The sequence below is a fragment of the Lycorma delicatula genome, chromosome 6, assembly GCF_047948215.1.
Source record: "Lycorma delicatula isolate Av1 chromosome 6, ASM4794821v1, whole genome shotgun sequence".
NCBI classification, from domain to species: Eukaryota; Metazoa; Arthropoda; class Insecta; order Hemiptera; family Fulgoridae; genus Lycorma; species Lycorma delicatula.
This window is the reverse complement of record NC_134460.1, coordinates 3,666,816-3,691,206: the sequence shown is the minus strand read 5'-3', so window position 1 is coordinate 3,691,206 and position 24,391 is coordinate 3,666,816. Positions and strand designations below refer to the sequence as shown.

Sequence of the window (24,391 nt, the reverse complement as noted above, 5' to 3'; positions counted from 1 at the left end):
ATTCTGCACGTATAACTTGAAAATCGTTAACTGTACTTAACAACTTTGTCTATATGCAACATAAATCTAAAACCGAACTTCCCATCCCCCCGATAAAAGTCCATTCACCCTTCTCGTCATTCCCTCCTGTTCTCCCGTTCACCACACGTAGATCAAACCTCTCGCACAACTCCATCGCTTTAAACACCTAATGCGTTATTCCATTCGCTCTTCATTATTTCACCTGGCAATAGCTGTTGATCTCCTATTCTACTGTTAAAATCCCCTAACAGCAAAAAGTAACAATTTTTGCCTATGTTTTCCATAAAGCTTCATATCTTCTAAAAACATCCTCCCACATCCCACTACTGTTTAAAAGTAAATCATCCCATTTTACTGCCGTTGCTGTCCTCCCTACAACTTGGAAATAACTACAATTTAAACCCCAAAAATTATATTTATAGGCTAGCATAATTCCACCTTTGGATTATATCCTAGAATCTTAAGTATTTTATATCTCTCCCCTTCCTGACAGACAACCTCACACTAATAAACCTCCCCGGTTTGTCCACTGATTTTTTTAAACAATTTCCCCAGCGTCATAATTGAACATTTTAAGTTTTGCCACACCATCTTGCAATTTGCACATGCACCAACTGTGCAGATGCAAGTTGCCTATGTGTCCCGTTGCCATCGTAGTAAATTTTTGACCCTCCACAATCAGCTAGTCCTTATTAATAATCATGTTCTTATTGCCCACCGCTTTAGTAACTTATCTTTGAATCGCCACGACCTTTCCCCTTTTTTTCTAGTTTCCCAAAAGAAGTCCTTGTGTGCTATCATGCTAGTTCCTTTTAACCTAAGAAATAAATATATAATAATGCGGTGATTAGGTGTATACTGGAGACATGTACTAACAAATCTTGGATTTTCTGCTAGCGATTGGTACATTCTGGTGCCTGTTATCCGAGCACATTATTACTTATTGATGTACAGAACGACATCACTCAGACTACTGTTTTTTTATTTGCTAAGGTAAGGGGGATGGACACATTCACAGACACACATATAAATCCCCTTTAGTAAGGTAGATTGTGCATGTGAGTGTTTGTGTGTATATATGTACAGTTTTTAGTTATTTTCATAAAAACCTAATTTAAAAAAAAAACATAACTTTAAATAAATACAATTTGCTTTAAAAGCAAACAATTGCACTGATATACCCTTGTAAATCTGTCCAGAAACTTAAATTATCAATACTAACTTTTACACCACCTACTGGCAACGCTGTACTAGTTAGAACGCTAGCTTTCGATTAGTTGAGCGTAAACATTCAATTTCCAAAGTTTGCTATTTTTTCTGTATCCAACTTCATCCGTCACATCTCCCTAGTTAAAATACAAGTACAGTATTCGCAAGGTCGATATTAAAATATCTGGTTTTAGTTGAAACAAAGGATTTTGCACTGGTATAATGATTTCTGAAAACAATATTTCCTTTGGTGTTTTTTTTTGTTATCTTATAATTTCATGTTATGTTACTATCATGTGTTCTTTTATAATACTGTGAGGTATTGTGTACTGTTCCAATAAATACACTATACTTGTAAATTTGGGTTTTTTCTTCCTCCTTTTCACATAGTTGCTGGTTCAAATTGATCCAAAATGATTAAAACTTCAAAACGTGACTTTTTTTGTACACAAACCCATTTCCTTCATAACAGATCATATTTTGGATTATTGTGAAATAAAGTACGATAGCGAAACTGGCTTGCATCTAGCAATGCTCATAAAAAGCTGATTTTGGCTTCAAACATTATATTTTGAATTTGAATTACTGCGAAACCAGCTCAGCTCGCACCTGCTGATGCTTGCAAAATCTGATTTTGGCTACAAAGTTGATGTTTTGGGATCATTAGGAAATCAGCTTGCACCTGGTGGTGCTCACAAAAAGTAATTTTGACTTTCTAACATATCACCCTTCAAGTTACAATAATGAAAATCTTGAAAACGTATCCAAACACCCAATTTTTTGCCTCTAATTCTAACTCCAGTTACTGTGAATTGATTCGCTTGAAAATCAAAATATGTTAAAAATAGCGCCCAGTAGAATGAAAAAAGCTGAAAATGTACCCAAAACGCTGTTTTTTTAGTTGTAACTGGTTCCTGTAAACCACTTAGCTTGTAAGTATATGAACATCATGAAATTGTGTCATTATAAAATTGTGTCAAAATGAAAGAAAAGTTGATCCCCACCCAACACCCTCTAGAAACACAGAGCAATTTGTAATTTTTTAGTACATTTTTACTAATTTTCTTGAATTTTTGAACGAATTTGTTTCAAATATCACAATGACATTTATGATCCAATACTGAGAAATTTTTAAGGAAAAACTTTTTGTTAAAAAAGTCCAGTTATTTAGAGAAACCTTACAATGTAACCAGCAGAGCAACTTCCATTAAAAGAACAATTATGCCACATAATTTAACAAATTAAGGAGGTGATGGAGGTGAATTAGACATCAGCATGGATGAATTATTTATTAAAGTATGAAAATAAATTAACAATTATTAATATATTTAAATGGCATAATATCACAGTTAAGTAGTTAATGAAATTCTTTGTGTACCAATCGATAAAAATGTGAATTTTTATCATCTAGCAAATTTTCTGGAGTATCAAATTCAAGAACCTCTCCATTACCCATAACGAGGACTCTGTGAAAATAAAATTGAAATGTTTTAAATACATAAAAAAAATGGTATCGGATTTTAATTATTTTACAATTATATTGAGGTGATATTAACAGTGGTAAATCTCTTGCCTTTTCTATAACTATTTTCAAATTGTTAGTTGCTAATTAAATAAGTGGCTTATATGTAGGCTTTAATGTTACATGGCACTATTTACTGAAACTGCCTGTCACAATCATCAGTAATAGCAACTGACAGTAACAACTGACCACAAGTCAATTTTTTAATGACTATTAAAGAACTTTTGTAACTATAATAAGTACACTGGCATGATTTTAAATCAGAAAGTTAATAATGTTTAATGATATAAACAATATCTCACTAAAAAAAAATATAAATTTTACAAACTATAACTTTATTTAACATATAAAAATATGTATTAAAATGAATGAAATGAAATTATTTAAATTTATAAAAATGTACTGTTTTACATTTAAAATCTTTTTTAATTATTTTTTGTTTTTTTTTTATTAGAGATTAATTACATATTAACAAGTTCATCTTTATCGTTAGGTTCTTCAGATTGATTTAAATTTCTTTGTTCATAGACTTGATAGATGTTGCTACAGTGGAAGAAAAATCAGAAGTTGCACATGAATTTGAGGAGCAATTTGTGTGATACACTGTTCAGAAAGTGTACGTGCTTTGAGCTGTACAACGGTTCATAAACATGGTAAAAAAACCAAAAATGGTAAATTTTCCATTTTTACCAAAAATTAAATAAATGGGCAATCTTTTCATGGATGTAGACACTTTTCATAATCTGTGCAATCCTCTGAAGCAGTTTCAAATGTTACCTATTCATTTCATGAGGGAAGACAACAAACAATGTGTTGGATCAAACTTAGGTCTTTCCCAACATGGTTAACTAATCGACTGGTATCAGAGAGATTGAACTAGAGTAGTCAAGAACATCACAACCATATAGCACCTTAAGATTTTATATCAAATCTAAATAACTTACTATATAATCAAATAGAATTGACACATTCAATGCATATCAATAATTGCAAAAAATACCAAAAATTAGAAAATTTTGTTTAGATTTATGAACGATGTTGGGTAAATTACAAAAATTAAACATAGCTCGTTTGCCAAAGAATTGGACTTTAATTTATCACTTAAATGAATTTTTGGTTTCTCTTCAAAACTTGAAGTAAGATTCTTAACTTGACTTGTAAGATTAGTAACCTTACATTGATTAATGAAAATTCAATATCATCCAACATAATGTTATAACATAATACAGTAATACAGTAATATAATAATATGATAATATTATAACATAATGCAATTCATCATGTTATAATGATTTTATAAACATGAAATCATAATATTAGTACACTGAATTTATCACTACGTTTTTCACAATTAAGGTATATAAAAAACAAAGCTAATACAGTTCTTAATGAAATCTATAAAATTGACAAGATTGACAAAGCTTTGAATGAAACTGATTTAGATTTAAAAACTAAATCTGAATATATAAAACACAATATTAGATACACAACATGTAATGATATGGAAATTGATTTAGATGAAGACAGTATATTATTTTCTTATGAAAATGCTTTTGACGCATTACATATGTATTCACTAAACATACCCATTTTCCATGTATTTTTGTGAAAAATTATGTTTCAAAATAGAAGTAACATCAGTAATCTTTGAAAACCACTAAAAACAAAATCTTGGTCAAAATTAATGAAATATACCCAATCTTTGGGATTAGAATGCGATTATGTATGTGCATATTGTTTACAGAACAATATGATTTTCAGTACCACAGATGCAATTGATTTGTTAGTTAATTACTAACATATTACGTATTAACCTATTAACCGGACTATGAACCACATTATATTTCTTTCAGTAAATAATAATAGTAGTGAATAATTGTAGTGAACAATAACAGTACATATTTATACTCAAGTATACAAACATTAATAAATTACAGTCTTTAACTCAAACACTAATTTTTAAACAATACATAAAATATTTCAGCATCGTAGCAGTTAATAAAGCACACTTACATTAATTATTTATGAACAACATTTTATAAATTATTATTCACTCCGCTTCAAATCAATATGTAACAACTTGTATAATTATGAATAAAATGGACACAATGAGACAAATGTAACAAGAGAGAAAGAAAACGTGAACGAGTCACAGGCAGAACATCCGCACCCAGTAGAAGTCTGACCTGCACTGACGAAAGGTGGCGTGATGAAAAGAAGGGGAAGCAAACTAGGCCGTAGACAGAAGAGTGTGTGTGTTGATGACAACAGGTAGGTTGCAAGTGTTAGTGCAGGAAAGAAACAGCATAAACGGGAAATTTGGGAACGATTAGAGAAATGTGGGGAATTCAGGAGCGATAGACATAATAAAGATTACTTTTTTTTATAAACAAGCAGACCATTAAAAGAATTACGTATGACTAATATGATAGTTTCTGAATACAAACAAGTTGAGGAATGACATCATCACAGACAAAGAAAATTAGACTTCTAGGCACTTTGACAACAACATTAAAATTGGAGATAACAAAACAGTTATGACTAATTTGGCTAAATAGAAATTTTTTCTATGAATCATTACGACTACAGCAGACAAAAATAGAAAATTGCGGTGAACTTGATACTACAAGAAGACCTTGAATTTATTGGATTAAAGCTACTTTACGCATTGGCGTAAACAAGTGATAAATATTAAAGTTCCTAAACTAGCTTTAATTAAACTTCCTTTAGCTAAGAATATCTTTGTTAAGATATTCTGTAGCTAAAATTTTTTCTTAGGATCCATATTTCAGGTCGTTAATATGTAAACCGAAGTATGTAAACTATGTAAACCAATGAAAAGATCACTCTAACAAATTCATCATCTCTTAAAAGCTACTTAAAGCAAGGGAATGTTTGACCGAAGCGAAATGAACCAATCTGGATAAAATCTCATGGAAACCCAGTTTCGAGGAAATATATGAACCTCACGGTGGAAGAGCAATTTTGGTAGTAGATTCAAGAAATCAAATTCAAGTCAATGATTTATTATAAAAGCCTAACAATTGCATTAATATTGCTTAGCTTCCATTATTAATACAAGGTGAACATTGCAGTACTCCAAAACGCATTGCAGATTAATTTTTTTTTTTTTAATTTATTTAACGTTAATTCTATAAATTACAACTAAGCAATGCATTTTTGAACTCAAAAAGTATCAAAAAATGTTTCTACAGGAAAATAAAAAGAGAATAATTGAATTTTGTAAATAATTTTGAATCGGTATGATGAAGAAAGGAATGAAATCCTTTTAAATTTGTTATTTTTTTGGCAGAAACATTACCAGGACCCAAAAAGTTACGAATAACAATATGCCACACTACAGATGAACTACAACTTTATACTATTTTTGTCAGCATAATAAACAAAAAACACAGTTCGGAGTTCTAAAGGGCCCCCACAAACAGAAGAGTTAAATCTGACCGTGACCAATGCCAGATGCATAGCTTTCCCGAAGAAAAGACAGCATTCAAAAAAATTCAATATAGTCTGGCTAAGAAGATTCTTTTAATAATTTATATAGGGATGTCAGTGAAAACATTTGCGAAGTTTTAGATCAAGAACAAGCAGTGTGAAAAAAACAATTACACTATATCATAAAAAAAAATATATTTTCAACTGAAAAATATGTACTTCGTAAAGTTAAATTTTATAGGTAACCTATATAAATATGTATAATTTATTTTATTTTATGACTGTACTGACCTGCAACAGGACACAAGTCCAATTACAGTTTGGTTGTTAGCTTTGTCCAGTCTAAGAGTAACCATTTCTCAGACATTAACAACCAAAGTGGTGACTGATTAATAAACCAGATATTCAGATTTAATTGGAAGGCACTACATTCTTAACCAATTTAATCCAGTGCCTTATAGTATCATGGAATAGCTTATAACATAATAATAATATTAACTGTTCATATAAAATTAAAATAACCTAAATAATATTAAAATAAATTAAGAATTGTATGTAATATACACATAATACAAACCGATCACTATCCATAATTGTACGTATACGATGGGCAATTGTTAAGACAGTGCAAAGCCGAAATGAAGTTCTTATAGTATCCTGTATTTGTCTGTCAGTGATCTCATCAACACTAGCTGTTGCTTCATCGATACAAAGAATCTACAAAAACCAAAAAAAAGAAAAAAAAAAATATATATATATATATATATAAACATATTGACCACTATATTAATAAAATTTAATATTATACAAAATATTATATGAAAAATAAAATACACATATAACTGGATACGGTACCTGATGGCGTAAAATACAACTAAGTGTTCAATATTGAAGAATAATCCAGCACTGCAGAATGAGATGCTGAGAGCTAAATAAAACCACTGTATGCTTTGTGACTATAATCGTGATGGTAGGAATGTTTATTTTATTCACGTCAGATAACCAAAAGAAAGCTTGTGTTGTGAAAGTTTTCCACACCACAAGCAGAAATTTATGGACAGTTGTAGGTAGAAATTTTTTTTAAAAATAATTAAACAGAGCTAATATATGAACAATTTTCTAAGCAAATTTGAATAACCAAAATATAAAAGATGTTCAATTTTTCCAACCGATTTCTCGCAACATACTTTGAACCAATTTCAAAAAACAACCTTCATGTTTTCAGTATAGTTTATATACTAGCTATTATTAAGGCTTAAATCAAATCTTGCAATAGATTTATTAGTAGCAAGCCTGCTCACCATTTAAGCGACCAAGGTTCACAACTAGATGTTACAATAGTCCTAAATATATTTAAATATATAAAAATAAATATAAATAAATTTTACAGCTAATCATCTTTGAGAATTTGTGAAAAGGTAAAACAAATCGGTCCGAATCCAACTTCATACACATATATATTTTTTTAACAATTTTTTTCTTAATTTAAATATATTGATTTATTAATAATTAATACCTCTGATTGTACAAATTTTTCAATTAAAATAAAAAGTACATAAAATTCCGGTTTTTTTTTCAAATTTTTTTTGTTTTGTTATTGAAATATTTATTTTTTTACTATCAGAGTTTAATAACTAATAAATCAATACAATTAAATTTAAAAAAAAAATTTTTTTTAAATATATGTATATGAAGTCAGATTTGAACCGATGTTGTGCATTCCCTTTATAAGATCCAAATATTTCATTAATTAAAATTTGATTTAGCTATAACTCTGGAACCGATGAAAATAAATACCAATTATGATATTACTGTTGAAAAGCTATCAACAAGGGCTTATTACTGCAGTTAAGAAAAAGTCCAAAATCCAAATGTTTCAAACTGAAACCTCGCTTTATTTACAGGTGACTGTGAACACATTTTTTAGTTGATTGCAATCAAAAGGGGAGGCGCACGACTAGATGTTACAACAGTCCTAAATACAAAATTTCAACATTCCATAGCTAATCGTTCGAGTTACGCGAGATACATGCGTACATACATATACACAGACTTCATGCTGAAACTAGTCAAAATGGATTCAGGGATGGTCAAAATGGATATTTTCGCTGAAATTTGAAAACCAAAATTTTTCATGATTACAATACAGTTCTTTTAAAAATTGCAACTATAACACACAGAACAAACATTAATAATAAAATACAAAAGAAATAAAATAACCTTGGCATTTTTGAGAATAGCTCTAGCTAGACATAATAATTGAGCCTGTCCATGAGATATGGAACTACCAGGAGCTATCATTGCGGATAATCCACCAAGATCTTGTATTACATTACTTAAATGACAACGTTCAAGGGCCGACCATAACTCTGCATCTTGGAACACATTTCCTGGGTCTAAGTTCTCCCTAACACTACCAGAGAACAGAAACACTTCCTGAGGAATAACGCCCAATCTAGATCTGAAAAATAAAAATAAGTCGTGTAAACATAATAATCATCAAAACGTAAATATATACGTATCAAAAATTGTAGTAGACAATCTTTATGATTTGTAAGTTTGTGTGCTGCATTGGTTTTATCCTTACATCTCAGGATTGATATAACTGAACTGATTTTCTTCAAATTTGGCTATAATATTTCTGTATATGGGATTGATCATATTCATTTGGGGGTTATCTAAAAAAAAAAAAATTATTTTAATTTTCTTCAGAGAAATTTAGAGAAAATTTTATTAAAGCAAAGTTACCTAAAATGCATGTATAAATTATCTAAAAAAACTCCTAAAATGATTACCTCACCACATAAGCTCATGCATGGTAATAAAGAATGGAAATTTTATATAATGTTAAAGATAACATGGCTGTATGGAATTCAAACCTGGATTTTCCAGATAAAAGACTCACATGCTACCACTCTGCTACAAAGGTTGAAATCTTTGCTGGAATTAAATTATATGAAATTAATATACAGGAAATGGAATTAAACACTAGAATTAAATTATAATTAAATAATTTTTTTTAGAGGACAGTGAAAAAAATAACATTACTCTATAACAGGCATACAAAAAAATACAGTTTATTAGGTTTTTTTAAATTGAAGTATTCAAAATTTAAAATTTTATGGAGATTCAAGTAGGATTGAAGGAGAGTTTTGCATATCAACCATGACATTGTCACACATATACCATAGAAACATATAGAAATAGTGTAGCTTAAATATCAGCTGCACCTGCAAAGATGAACTGGGCCACATTGAATACATGTGAGATATGTAATTAAATCTTGAAGTCTGTTTTACAATTCATTAATGATAATTATTTTGGGATTCATGTAGTTACCTAGGAACAACCTACTATAACTGACAATCTAATATCGAATACTGTACAAATAATACTAATACTGCAGAAAAATGATTACAAACACTTATTTAACTACAGTAGCTAGGTTAATGTGCATTTTATTCTTTCAGATTTAAAAAAAAATAAAATATGATTGTTGTTTTATTGAGTGAAAAAACTTCTTTTAATGGAACTTCACAGTGTGCGTAGCATAATATGGCACAATGAGCTATCATCCTACAATGAACTATATAGTACAGTATTGTCATATTCAAATCATGCACACATTCAAGTAGCAAATAAATGAAGGAATAAAATCTATCACAGAACGATGAAAAAACTAAAATTTTAGTTTTTTAAAACTTTTTTCCGAGAGCCACTTACTGTGGTTAAGCCGCAACACAGTTAAACTTCTCACTAATAATCAGTAGTTAACTATAATTGTAAATTGTGATCTCTATAACTATTATGTAAATTGTATTAACTATATTGTAAACTATGTAATCTCTAAAAGAGACCACCACCTAGACAGATGAAATTATACTGGTAGTCAGGCAAATTTCTTTGGCAGGAAGTTTGTAAAGTGATAGATAACAGAAAAGTTTCCCAAGGAAGATAATGACTTTTAAAAAAATTGTATAATTAATTCCATTCAATATATTAATCTGACAAAGCTTGGTTTTTAAATTTTTTTTAATTTTTAAAAAAAGAGAAATTGCAAATTCTGATTTCTTAACTAACATGAATCGCATCAAATATATTAAAATTAAAACATTAGCATAAAATAAAAAGAATGGAGTAGAGTGCAACAAACTAATAACATATGTTCTAATAAAAAAGAATAGATAAAAAATTATTCTCACCTAAGATGACATAAACCAATATGAGCAATATTAACAGCATCAACCAAAATTTCTCCTGAATTTACTTCAACAAGACGAAACATTGCAGCCAAAAGGCTACTTTTTCCTGCACCAGTTCTACCAACAATTCCTATACGTTCTGCAGGTCTTGTGGAAAAAGTAACTCCTTTAAGTGATGGCATCAGATATTGTCTAAGAAAAAAAGTATTATCTGAATGTTTCAAACATTTAAAAATGAACACATAAAAATCAATGAACATTTTTTCGTCAAACGAATAACAGCAATAATCATTATAGCAAATAAATGGTGTCAAATGATACTTAATTTTTTTGTAACCATAACATAATTCTATTGGGACGAGAGTAATCAGGACAAGCAATCCATATAATCAAACCCTATAGCTATCTCTTAAATAAAATATACACAGATAAGAAAACAATTAATTTATAAAAATTAAGGCACTAATTCATTAACTAAGTAGAAAACAGAACATTAATCCGATTGAAACAGATACAATAAAAATTTACAAACGATAACACTACTTTAAAATTTGGGAGAACAACCATCAAGATCATTAACATCAAAAGCAAATTACAAAGACTTTGTTAGTACAAGACATATAATAATGTAATAATTGTTGTTCCATTTAATGTACAAGAATCACTATTTATTTTCTCTGAACCAATCTGCAATAATTTTGTAAAATATTCTCAAAATGCAACAACCACCCTGCAATATACACTGTAAACTTTAAATTCACTAAAACCAAAACATATATACTTCTTTTAATTTTTAAAAAATTTCCTCTCGATAATTACTTCATAATTAATACAAAGGATGTTCAATAATTAACGCTAAACAAATTGATATAGAAAAAAACGGTTCATTCAATGACAATGAAACTTTTTGAGGATCTAGTTGGCAACTTTGGAGAACATTTAGTCAGCTGTTAAATCATAATTAATCTAAACATAACCTCTTTTGTTGATTTCAGAATATCAACTCTGCTTGAAACGTATATGCCGGAAGATAAGATTTTTAATATCAGAAGGTGTAAAACCGACAGAAATTTACTCAAGAATGTTGAAAACAGTATGGTGAAAAGTTTTTAAATCACAGTAACATGTATAAGCGGGTGGAACAGTTTAATTCAGGCAGAACAAGTGTGCCCAAGTGGGGAGTTGGTAGTTACCTCCATAGGGTGTGAATCAAGAACTCTTGTCGACTTTGCAAGAGTAAAGTCGGAGGGAAATGGAGAAATAAAATACCCACTGTGGGGAAAAAAGTTGCCCCTCCCAAGGTTATTCCTCCCTTGGGAAGATTTAATGGAGTAGATGTCAATGTCCCAGCCATCAACCTGGGTAGTAGTCCATACCATATCTAAGAATATGGTGATCAGGTTCCCTTACCTCAGTTACCCTTCTATCCTAAATTTTCTTCATTTGTAGGGTCATGAATGGTCAATGGCCCCAAAGGTAGAAGAGGATTTCCCAACTGCAGAGTGGAAGAGGCTAGAGCAACATCTCAAACTGCCCTACATGCTTGTAAGCAGCAAAGTAGCAGCCTACCATCAAGCTTAACTTTTCTTCTTCTTTTCTTTTCCAGTGGTTCCGGAGTAGCCTCTGGAACCACCGTGTGGTACTACTTCAGAGGATGAATGAAGATGATATGTATGAATGTAAATCTTAAATGTACAAGTGTAGTCTTGTACAGCCTCAGGTTGACCATTCCTGAGATGTGTGGTTAATTGAAACCCAACCACCAAAGAACACCAGTATCCATGATCTAGTATTCAAATCTGAATAAAAGTAACTGCCTTTACTAGGAACTCTCAACTTCAAAATCAACTGATTTGCAATGACGAGTTAACTACTAGACCAGCCCGGTGGACGATTAAGCTTAACCTGCGCACTGCTCATAACACAGCCAGGGGATTAATCAAATTACTGGTATGCGTACACAAGCCTCATAAAAAAAGGATAGAATCAACAGTAAATAATCAAAAACGTCATAAAAATAATAAATTTGGAATAATGGATATACTAGGCTTAGGTACATGGAATGTCAGGAATAACTGATTAAAACTGATTTATTGGATAGAGATCTACTAGAAATCAGAATAGATATAGCATTAATAACGGAAACGAAAAAGAAACTAGAAGGTAGTAATGAATATGATAATTATACATTAATTTATAGTGGAGTTCCACAAAATGAAAGGGCTAAATCAGGAGTAGTAATAGTTAATAAGAAGTGGAAAAGGCAAATACATTCATACAAATGGATAAATGACAGGATTATACTATTAAGATGTAGAATACAGAGAGGATATATATCCTTTGTGTGTATGTGCTCCAGAACAAGGGAAAACAGATGAAATGGAGTTATTTTATGATAAGCTACAGGACACATTGGCCAATGTAATAAACAGGACTATATAATAATCCGAGGAGACCTTAATGCTCATATAGGAAATATACCATTGGAAGGGATAGTTGATTCAAATGGAAGGGAAGTGTGAATCATGATGGAGAACAGTTAAGGGACTTCGCAGGGTTTAATAATATGAGAATAATGAATTCACACTTTAAGCACAAGAGAATCCATAAAATAACATGGGCAGCTAGAGATCAAGAATCTATGATGGACTACTTAACTACAAATCAGAAGACGGCAGAACTGTTTAGAGACACAAGAGTTCTTAGAGGAACTGAAGTAGTAACAAATTTAAGAGCAAAAATTAATATCAAAGCATGTTGGGTTAAGACACAGCAGAGGAAGAATACGGACTTACAATACAAGATCCACATCCTTGACGAAGGCTGGAGTATATAACAGAACAAAGAATGAAGTAATTTAAAAGGAACATTAAATAGCATGGCATATGAAGCCGTTGGGTATCGGAATAATCAACAAAGAAAAATATTAATTTTTGGAATGAAAAGATACAACAAGCAAAAAGAAGCATATGTGAGGTGGCTCATGACAAAAGATGAAGCAGACAGAGAAGAATATAACAGACAAAGAAACATCACTAAGAAGATTTACCAGGAACAACAAAATAAGAAACGAGACTCTTTTATAACAAGACTAGAAAACGACATTCATGGGTGACAAAACATAGCATATAAAGTAATGAAATGTCTAAACAGCAAGGAGAGGGATCTTGCGAAAATTGAAGCTGTAGAACCAGGAAAATTCTTGAATATTTCCAACAACTATGGTTGATTAATGAACAGAATGATGAGGATGAGAGAGAGATAATACAGCATATGAAGAAGGGGACAGGTTGGATATGACAGAATTGCAGAAGGCTTTGAAGGACAGCAAAAACAGAAAGGCTGCTGGATGCGATGGAATAGTGGTAGTTATTAAAATATGCTTCTAGTGACATGAAGCAGAGATAATTGCATTTATTAAATATGTGCTGGGTAACAAAGGTCATTCCAGATGAATGGAGAGTGGCTGCTAGTATACCCATCTTTAAAAAATGAGAAAGTGGTGAATGCAAAAAATATAGAGGAATAAACCAGTTACCATCCGGATATAAAATATTCTCAAGAATTATAACACAAATACCTAAAAATATAGTAGAAACGATTCTAAAAGAAGAACAAGCTGGTTTCAGAAAGGGTAAAAGTTATACAGATAATATATTTGCATTGAAGCAGCTGATTGAAAAACAGGGGGAATTCAGGAGGGAAAATATTACATATATATTATATGTACATTTAGAGAAAGCATCTGACAAAGTAACACAGAAAAGTTATGTTAAATACTAAACAAGCGAGGAATTCCAAAACAACTTGTAGGCGTCATACAAGAAATATATAGAGACACCCAGACAGCCATTTCAGAAGAGAGAAATAATAGAATTAAGAAAAACTTAGGAGTTCCATTAGGCTCCAGTATGTCACCAATATTGATAATGTTTATAAATATATGATATTTCCACGGGAATGGATAGATGGCATGTCAGATTATACATATGAATTAAATTCTAAACAATCTGTTATATCCATTTGCAGATGATTTGGTAATTATTGCCAACTCTGAAGATCACCTACAGAAGAACTTCTTTAAATTGAATAAAATAGCAAAAGAATATAACATGAAAGTAAAACTAGTTGAAGTTTTGACTTCAAAATCATATAAACGATCTTATTCGTGAGACAGACAAGTCAAAATTTCCCAAATTGCTAGGTTGTGTAATATTAGTGTTGGAACTGTGCATTCAGTCTCGCAAAACATGTTCAAGATGTGTTCCAAGACAATTGACTCAAGCCCATAAAGATACAAAGATTTGCAATTGTTCTGAGCTCAAAGAATGGTTTGAAGCGAAGGTAACTTTCTAGATTATAAAACAACCTGTGATGAAACATGTATACAACATTTCACACCTGAATCCAAGTGGCAAAATCTGAAGCAGAAACATCCAGATTCGCCCACCAAAAAATCAAAACTCATGCATCAGCCAGTAAAGTGATGTTGACGGTCTTCTGGAACTTGCAAGGCCAAATTTTTAGTGACTATTTAGAAGAACATACTGTGAACAGTGAGTAAGATTCTAATATGCTACAACAGAAAGTGAGACTTGCGATAAGACGAAAATGTCAGGGCACTCTCTCAAAAGGTGTGATTCTCTTCCATGACAACGCACACTCCCACCTTGCTCAGAGAACAGGAGAAACACTCAAGAAGATGGGTTGGGAGGTGTTGCCACATCCTCTTTACAGCCTAGACCTCATAATTTTCATTTGTTCGGCTCGCTCAGACTTTTGTACATGGCAAGAAGTTTGATGACAATGAAGCGGTCAAAAAAGCAGTTCACGAATGGTTTAAACAGCAAGACTTCTATGCTCAGGAATCGGAAAGCTCACAAAACGCGGGACAAGTGTCTAAATGTTGGTGGCGACAATGCTGAAAAGTAGTACAAGTTTCATCGTCATTGAACACATCATTTTTTCTGTACATCAATTTGTCTCATTAATTAATGAGGATGATATGAACAAGAAAACAGAAAACATTTAGAGAAAGAATAATGACAGCAGTAGTATTTGAGACAGTAGATGTGGGAAAATACAGATTGGAAAATTTTAAGGATACTTGGATTAATGGGGAACAATATGAGATTGTAGAAAGTAATATGGGATGTGATTTCATGCAGAGAAATGTGAGCTGATCATTTTCAGGAAGAAAGGTAGAACACCAAAATTACAGTGACTGATTACTAATATAATACACATCTTACAATAACTGATGGATTATAGTTCAGTTGGATGTTTCCATGTAACACACAATTCTAGGGATGGGATGAGTTTCACTTAGAAAAACCTAAATCTTACCCAGTTTTTGGAAGACTTTTTGGTATTAGGAAGAAATTAATTTATTGTATTGTACATCCCAGATGAAACAAACAGAAAATTGTTGGTACAAAGTGTACTTACTGCTCCCCTTATTATGTCCTTAACTTGCTTTATATCAACCTTTAAGAGAACTTAATTCCCTACACAAAGTCTTGGAAAGATTTTTGAGCACCCTCTTTGATAGAATTGTTTGTCTCATTACCCTAGGATGTTTCATGAGTTTTGCGACGATTCCATTAAAGAATCAGAAAACCTACAAAGGTAAATGTTTAGGACCCCATTTATCTGGTGATATACAAGAAACCAACATAGGGCAAAAAAAAGTTATAATAAAATAAATTATAAAGAGATTATAATATGAGATTATTATCATAAATAAATTAATTACTAATACCTACATAATAACTTATAATAACTATAATTTTAAAGAAATTAACAGAATTTCTTACCTATATCTAAGAAAAACATTTTTAAAAACAATAACACCCTGACTGGGCCAAGCATATGGTGGAGTTACTCTTTCATGTTGTTCTTCTAATAAAGTATCACGCAATGTTTGATCGACACGTTCAACACTTACCATCTCACGTTCAGTTTCAGTAAATGCATTAACTACACCACCCAATTGTGCAGTAACACCTAAAATATATGATATTGCTAAACCAACCAAACCTGAAAAAAAATTTAAATGTAAAAATTTATAACGCATGTAAAATCAAGGGTGAAGCTAAAAGCTTAAATTTACATTATGTGTGCTATTAATGAACAACTCAAGAATGTAATACACATACTCAGATTCATCCAGCAAATTCTGGATTGTCAGCAAGACCAACCTAGGTCAAAAAATACATATACTCTTCTTTTTCAGGAAGACATCTCAAAAAATATTCTCTCATAAATCCAAATAAATGCTGTCTTCATTAATCAGAAGTTTACAAAAAAAATCACTCGCTAATTTACAAATAGAAACAGTATAGTATCTGGTAAAATCTACTTAAAAAAGTATAAACAGTAAAATGTAATACAATTACTAATTGAAGAAAGAGATGAAAATTTCTATTCAGAAAGGAAAAACAGTGTAACAAAAAAAGTTAAAGAACTATTTATAAAATCCGGATCTAATGGTCTATATCATACCTTATTCACTTTATAACTTTTTATTTGAAAAGATTTAAAAATGATTTCAAATGATATATTTAAATGTAATTAATAATAATTGGTCACAGATAATCTGGCACAAAAACAAGTCATACAAGGAAATGGCACAACAAATTAAAGAACATCTGATACTAGATAAATGACAAGAATACAGGCAACTATCAACCCAACAAGTCACGAAACTGTTCATCATAGGAATTATTTATATTTACATAATGAATATCATTACTCTCAGGGACAGCAACTCTTGCTGGTTTCTTGAAATACACATGGTTTACAAGTATTACATTAAAAGATTACACTAATACCAAACAAACAATTCCCTTCTCAATAGAGGAGGTTATACAGACATTTAAACATAAAGATAATTCAAATATATAAACTGGAATTTGTTTACATAGTTTATTGATTTAGATAAAATTACAAATAAATTATTTTCTCTTTCTACATAGTTTCCTTCAACAGAAATAAATGTTCTCTATCATATAGGTATTTTCCTAATACCATCATAAAAAAACAAGATGGCTACTCGACAACCACATAATGCTCAACTGCAGCATCATCTTCGAATCTTTCCACTTCTAAAGCTTCTTTCACTAAACCAAACATGTGGAAATGACATGGGGACAAGTCTGGACTGTACGGTGGATGTTCAAGAGGTTTCTAATGAATTTCATTAGCTAGTCTCATTTTGCGAATCAGTTGCCGGCATCATTTTTGTGACAGCAGCTCTGAAATCAACTAATAACTGGTAGTAGTATGCTGCATTTACCGTCCTTCATTTGAGTGGTGGACCCAGTTTTATCACATGTCATAATGTCCAAAAATTCCTCTCCTTCCTCAAAGTGATTCCATTTGTGCTGACATCTTTCCGAATATTTCTCTGTGCCTCAATCAGAAGACGTGGAACACCCTCACCAATTCTTTGCTGTATCCAAATGTGTTTGACAACATTGTATGCACACTCCCAATACTTATGCCTACCTCTAATGCAATTTCAACGACAGTTAGGCATCAATCACCTTCCAAAAGGTCATGAACAGCCTGAATATTGTAATTATTGACTGGAATTTGATTACAACATTCAGGCTGTGCTAGTCTGCAGAAGACATTCATGACTCATTTTCCATTGCATCACAGCAATTTTGAAATTTTTTGGCCTAATCATATACTTGTGTTTTTGACATGACAGCATCTTCAAACTGTGTCTGGAGTCAAGTCAAAATTTCAGAGGCTTTGTCGGCAAGAAATTGTATAATAATTCATTGCACAATGGATGAAGGTACCTCCTGCTCAGACATTCAGCTACTGATGTGGGAATGTGACCTTTGGTTGTTCCTGGCCAGTTGGTCCCGTCCACACATATCCAACTAACTACCTGCAATGCCCCACCACATTCACTGCTCTTCCTCAGTACGTGCGACAAAATACTGGTTTATATTTAAAAACTTTTGTAATAGAAATTTGTTATATATTACATACAATTTTTTTTCAAAACACCAATAAGAGTTGCTATCTCTGAGAGTAATGATGTTCATTATGTAAGTGATTCCTGTGATGAACAGTTATGTTGACCTGCTGAAGAGAATATCAACTGTATTCTTAGCATATATCTGGTATCAGATGTTGTTCTTTAATTTACTGAGTCATTTCCATGTATGGCTTGTTTTCTTGTCAGATATCTATGACCAATTAGTTATATGTTTAAATATATTAGTTTAAATCATTTGTAAATTTTTTCAGGTAAAGGTATGATAGAGCATTAGATCTGGATTTATAAATAGTTCTTTAACTTTTGTTGTTGCATTTTCTTTCTTTATATATATATATATATTATATATATATATTATATATATATATATATATATATATATATGACTTTTTCTTGATGTATACATTTTTTTCCTATTAAAACTTGCCTGGATTTGCAACTTTATACTGATGTTCTAGTACAGACAAAACACTAACACCAGTAACCATAGCAACACCAATCAACTGCAATCGTAGACCTAACCACTGACCACCTACTAGACTTGCTAACTGTACTTTCTGGTTGCTTTCTAGAATTGATTCATTTTGTCTATGGAACCTGTAACAAATAAAAAAAAAACATTGCCAAAAAAAATTAAATAAAATAAAAATCTTCCTTCATTTTTATATTTATAATTACACAGACACTGACAAATGATATATACTTTTGATTCTTTATAAGAAAAAATTCATTTATAGGCAAAGACAACAGTAACTAATATGGTTTTAGAGGAAATGTTTTTAAGTCGGTAAAACTGCTTTTATTTATAACAATATTGATTATTTTGTCACATAACCAGTTTTATAAGACTACTCTTGAAGAGAGCATTTTGTGTCAACAATTTAGCCAATGTCACTATCATGCAGTAATGTTTCAGATCAAAGTATAGTAAATAACCATCAACAAAGTAATCCATTAACAACTGAAAAAAACAATTACAAAACACAAGCAGTCTGTAAAAAAATAAGTTCTGGAAAACCACTCACATCAAAAGAGCAAGTTGACCGATGTAGTGTATGTAAATCAACTAGATCAATACCCCCAGACAAACTTACTTGTGGCTCTGCTTCCTACTACATGAATACATGACTCTTGTTCTTCTTTAAACCTAAATCCACTAACTCTTTAAATCTATACCAAAGGAGTACACTCTTAAAATAAATAAGAAAAATGAAGTCAATCATTTTTACAGGTATTAGATTCCTCCTGCTACTAGTTGATTAATACCTGCACGTCAATATAACAGATATGTAATAAAAACCACAAAACCAATACTGTTTTATACATGCCATAATTTTCCATTAGCAACAATTAAAATCTATTTCAATCAAATAAAATTATACAGATTTTTAGCATCAGCAAAAATAGATTCATTAACAATAAATACCTTGCGTTTGCTCTGAACGCCCTAATAGTAGTAAGTCCTTGCAGTGTTTCAGTAAAGTGTGTATACAGTGGGGACAATGATATTGTCGACAGACGTTTTAATTCCCTTGATGTCAGACGATAATGATTTTGTAGCCAATGGTAAACTGGAATTAATGGAAGCAATAACAGCGATAACCATGGAAGTCCATATATAGTTAAACTAACAGTTCCTATAATGAGAAAGTAAAAAAATTACAATTTACAAACAACGCTGAAAAAAAATTGACAACAACATTTATCTACGATATAAATTATCTAAATATAAATTAGTTGAACATCATGATAAGTGCCTTTATCACAGCATTTACAACACAGCCATAAGTGTGGCTCTGTGTATTGCTGTTGTACAACAGTCTACATATACAAAGCAAGCCTCTTTGTTGTTCCCAGTTTTGTATAATATCAAAGTTACACATCATTAACTGTTCCGGCGTACTGTGAGACTTGTTTCTTTACATTAGGGGTGCTGATTTGACTTAAAGCATTTGTTCTTAGTACAACTGAGAGACTTCAGAGGTATTTCCTTTTAACATTTCTAACTTCTGATAGATATGTTTTCTTATTTAATTTCCCAATTACAAAGGGTTAAATAATTTTAAAAATAGTTCAAATATTCTAAATAATAAATAAAAAGACTAAGAAAAAAATTCAATATCAGAAATAATGTTTCCATCGCTAGAAAAATATTTCCTAGTATGCAATATTACAAAAATATCTATATTAACCATTACACATATATAAATTTACATAATATTTTGTATTATTACATTATCAGAGTTTTCTTTTAAAAAAAAATATATACAAATATAAGAATATTACTGCAGGACATTTTTAATTATTGGAGGACATGTGAAAAATTTTTTTTCTAGAAAATCTCTGAAATTCCATGATACACAGTTCAGTATGATTGTAATAATCAGAAAATTATTATACATTACAAACACAATTTTTTTTCAGTTATGGTTGAAGGAGAAAGAAATACTCTTACTTTTTCAAGAGTCTAATTTCAATTGAACGGATTCTTTAATTATTGTCTTCATTTATTACAAAATATAAAATACAAATAATAACTTCATGTTAGAAAACCTAATTTTAATTTGTTCTTTACTTTTTTATTTTTTTTATCCTCTTTATTCTGTTTTTATAAAAATTATCTTATAATTATTATTACTGCAATCCTAATTAACTGTTTTTATCTATTTCACTTTTATTGTCAATTTTCTATCACGTTTGTTGATAGTATTTCAGCTAAACATCTGGGCGTAAGTTAACTAAGTAGACGTTTGCTAAACCAATTCCAGTAATTGGAGCAGTAATTTCTAAACCACAAACAAGATCAACAATTACTTTTTAAAAAATGTCCAACAGTTTGAAAGATTAATCAAGAATAATGAATTAATCTATGTAAATAATAAATAAGAGAATATCGCAGTGTGGTCAATACTGGCACACTACACATAGAGTGTTTACTGAAAAACCACTAAGTCATAGTGTGCCATTGTCACACATGCTACAACAATGTTATTTTGAATAGTATCACTAGTTATTTCAGGAAAACAACTATCTTCAATTAATTATTATTATATAAAAACATCAAACAGCACAAACATTCCACTGGCATGAGGAGTCAGTTTTCAACTGAAATGGTGATATTAAAGTTATTAAGGCTAAAAACTCTCAGTATTTGAAATAAAAAAATAAAATAACACATACTGTAGGAAGCGGGAGTTTGGAAGAAATACTTAAAATAGATGAAGACCATACACTTAATCCATTAAAAAATGAAATTGGCGTGTAAAGTTTGTAAGAAACAGTATCAATTTTAAGGTCATTAAATCTACAACACAATGTCACATAGGTGCACCATGCGATGAACAAGATTATACAAGATATAAATGGGATGTCCCTACAACCCACAATAATTTTTATGCTACTGCATGATATGAGGAATCCATGTAACAACCGGTTGTGACTGTGTTGCAAATATCAAAGTATCACTTCACAGTAACTATCCTCCTCAAATAACTTCCATAGTAATATAACTACTTTAATGTAACACAATTATAGTACAACATACTTTTCTGAATTTCATCTAACAGTATATACTCTAACCTAAGCCACAACACATTACAGAAGCACAGCTCACCATTTTATTGATGCATTACAAATTAAAATTACTTTTAGTTTTGATTGACAAATTAATTCATCGCATAAGCTAAAAAGTTTGAGCATGGGATTATGAAAAATGAAATTTTGTAGCAAATGAAAAATGCCATGCTCAATCGGGATTTAAACCCAGGACCTAAAGGCTGGGATGCTACCATTTGGCCATGTAATTATGTGCTGATGATTGCCATACTACTTAATTTACCTAACGAAGAAAATTAGTCATAACATTGTCAATAACAATCTACATAAAATAAATTTTGATCCTTTATTTAGTCATCCCATCATCCCATTTTTTCTTTCTCCAGAGACTACAGCTCTGGTTGTACAAACCAGAGAACATTCTAATCTGTATTTGAATGTTCTCTGGCCTAAACAGACCGGCATAAAATCATTGTTATTTTCCAGTCACTGTTCCAGTCCCTGGCACATTGCTAGTGAGATGTAGGAAGGTTTTGGAAGAAGCTGATAAAAAACTATTTCATAAAATGACAGAACTTCATCATTACTATAAGAGCTTTATAAATATATTTTCAGAAGAGAATTTGTTAGTAAAAAAAAAAGATGAAAAAATATGAAAAATCTTTACATAATAAAATATTCTACTAACTCGAACATACATGTTTTACAACATTGTACATTTACTGTAACAACAGATTAGCATGAACTGTGTAACAGAAAGTTTTACCTGAAATATAAAACTGTGTTACCCACAAATCACATTTATTTCCTCTGCAGTTTTACATGTAAATAGAAATGTAAGTGTATGTGTGCTTGTACACATGCACACATGTGTACAAGCATGCTTGGAAAAAAAATTCTATAGAATAACTTTAGAAAATTTTACACAGAAAATTACCTAGAAGGCCAAAAAATTGAGCAAGTAAAATGTTACTAATAAATGGTAATGAATCATCAATAGTGTATGTATCTGATGAAAACCGATTTAAGATTCGTCCCAAAGGTGTAACATCAAAGAAAACAACTTGAGCCTGCAATTAAAAATATAATATTAGAATCTATCAACAGATAATACAAGTAATACACATACTAATACAATTAAATTAAAAAATTCACCAATACATAAGCACACATTTAAACACATTAAAGAAAAAGTAATAACTATGAAAAAGTTAGAAAATCATACTTTCTATCTTTCTATTCTTTTCTACAACGTAACTTTTTTAAGTTGAGACCTCAAACGGCATAATTCAAGAATTGCAATATTAAATAAATGCGAATGCAAGCAGTGAGGGGAAAACTTATACTGCAAATGATTCCCAAATCCCTAAATTATGCTGTAAATAATTTATCTATAATAAATATTAAAAAACTTGAATTATTATTGATCCAATGAAAACAATATTATAATTTTTATAACCAAATCCAGAATATGGATTTGCACATTACATGTACTATTATTAAAAATTTATTGTACAATCTTAAACCAAAAAATTAGTCAATACAGACATTTAATTTTACTACATAATTATAGTTAAATAATAGTAACCACACACAATAAAACTACAACCTACCCTGACAACAGTCTTCAATAAGGCTTTATGTAGATGTATAGCAGCAGTAATTCCACCCCAAGCAAAAAGAAAAGCACGGAAAAATGTAAATAAAGTATTAAGACCTGCAATTGCTGCATAAATTTGTAAATAAAACATTGTAGGGGTATCATCTTCCCATTTCCAGTCGATTCCAAAACCTGCAAAAAAAATTAAATGTAACCATAACTGCAAAGAATCATACACAGTCATAATTTTCATAAAGATTACCATTTAAATTGTATTACAAACAATAAACATATTATATCTTATACTTTACAAAAAAAACATACACAATTCTAATCATAAAAATGAATTCAAAATATTACAATCTTTTAAGCGCTTCTGTTATTTATTATCTGTTTTGTAAATTGCTTCCTAGAGGATGAAAGATTACTAGGATTATTGCTCCCTAATAATTACGGCTGGAGAGTATTATTCCAAACCAAGAATAATTTTCTCCTAATAGAACAATTAGGAAGAAAAGATGATTAGCAATCATAAATTGAAGATTAACAATCATAATATTTGGAGAATCATCATACAATTTGATGACGGAAAAGATTTATTAAAGGTACAGCTAGAACTTCAAAATGTTACTACAAACTTTAACAGTACCTAGCATACAAAAAAAAACTTCATGTTTTCTTCTTTTTACATAATAATTTTCTGCTTTAGAAAATACAACCTATGAATATATAGGTTATATTTTAAATGTAATTTACCACCATTAAAGGATTCATAATTTTTTATACCACCACACGTAAAAGAATAGTTAAAT

At 30.5% G+C, this 24,391-nt stretch overlaps 1 protein-coding gene across 3 annotated transcripts in view; it reads right to left on the bottom strand.

Moving 5' to 3' along the window:
• Positions 1-2,500: 2,500 nt before the first annotated feature.
• LOC142326253 (ATP-binding cassette sub-family C member 10) overlaps positions 2,501-24,391 on the bottom strand; it is an 86,325-nt gene continuing 64,434 nt past the window's right edge. For all 3 annotated transcript variants that reach the window (XM_075368566.1, XM_075368565.1, XM_075368567.1), the window contains 9 exons: positions 23,593-23,771; positions 22,917-23,049; positions 19,851-20,061; positions 18,852-19,021; positions 16,224-16,446; positions 10,408-10,599; positions 8,426-8,666; positions 6,783-6,922; positions 2,501-2,696 (listed from right to left, as the gene is read on the bottom strand). In XM_075368566.1, the coding sequence (XP_075224681.1) occupies positions 2,588-2,696; positions 6,783-6,922; positions 8,426-8,666; positions 10,408-10,599; positions 16,224-16,446; positions 18,852-19,021; positions 19,851-20,061; positions 22,917-23,049; positions 23,593-23,771 (1,598 nt within the window). In that variant the 3' untranslated portion in view covers positions 2,501-2,587. The remainder of the gene's footprint in view (positions 2,697-6,782; positions 6,923-8,425; positions 8,667-10,407; positions 10,600-16,223; positions 16,447-18,851; positions 19,022-19,850; positions 20,062-22,916; positions 23,050-23,592; positions 23,772-24,391) is intronic.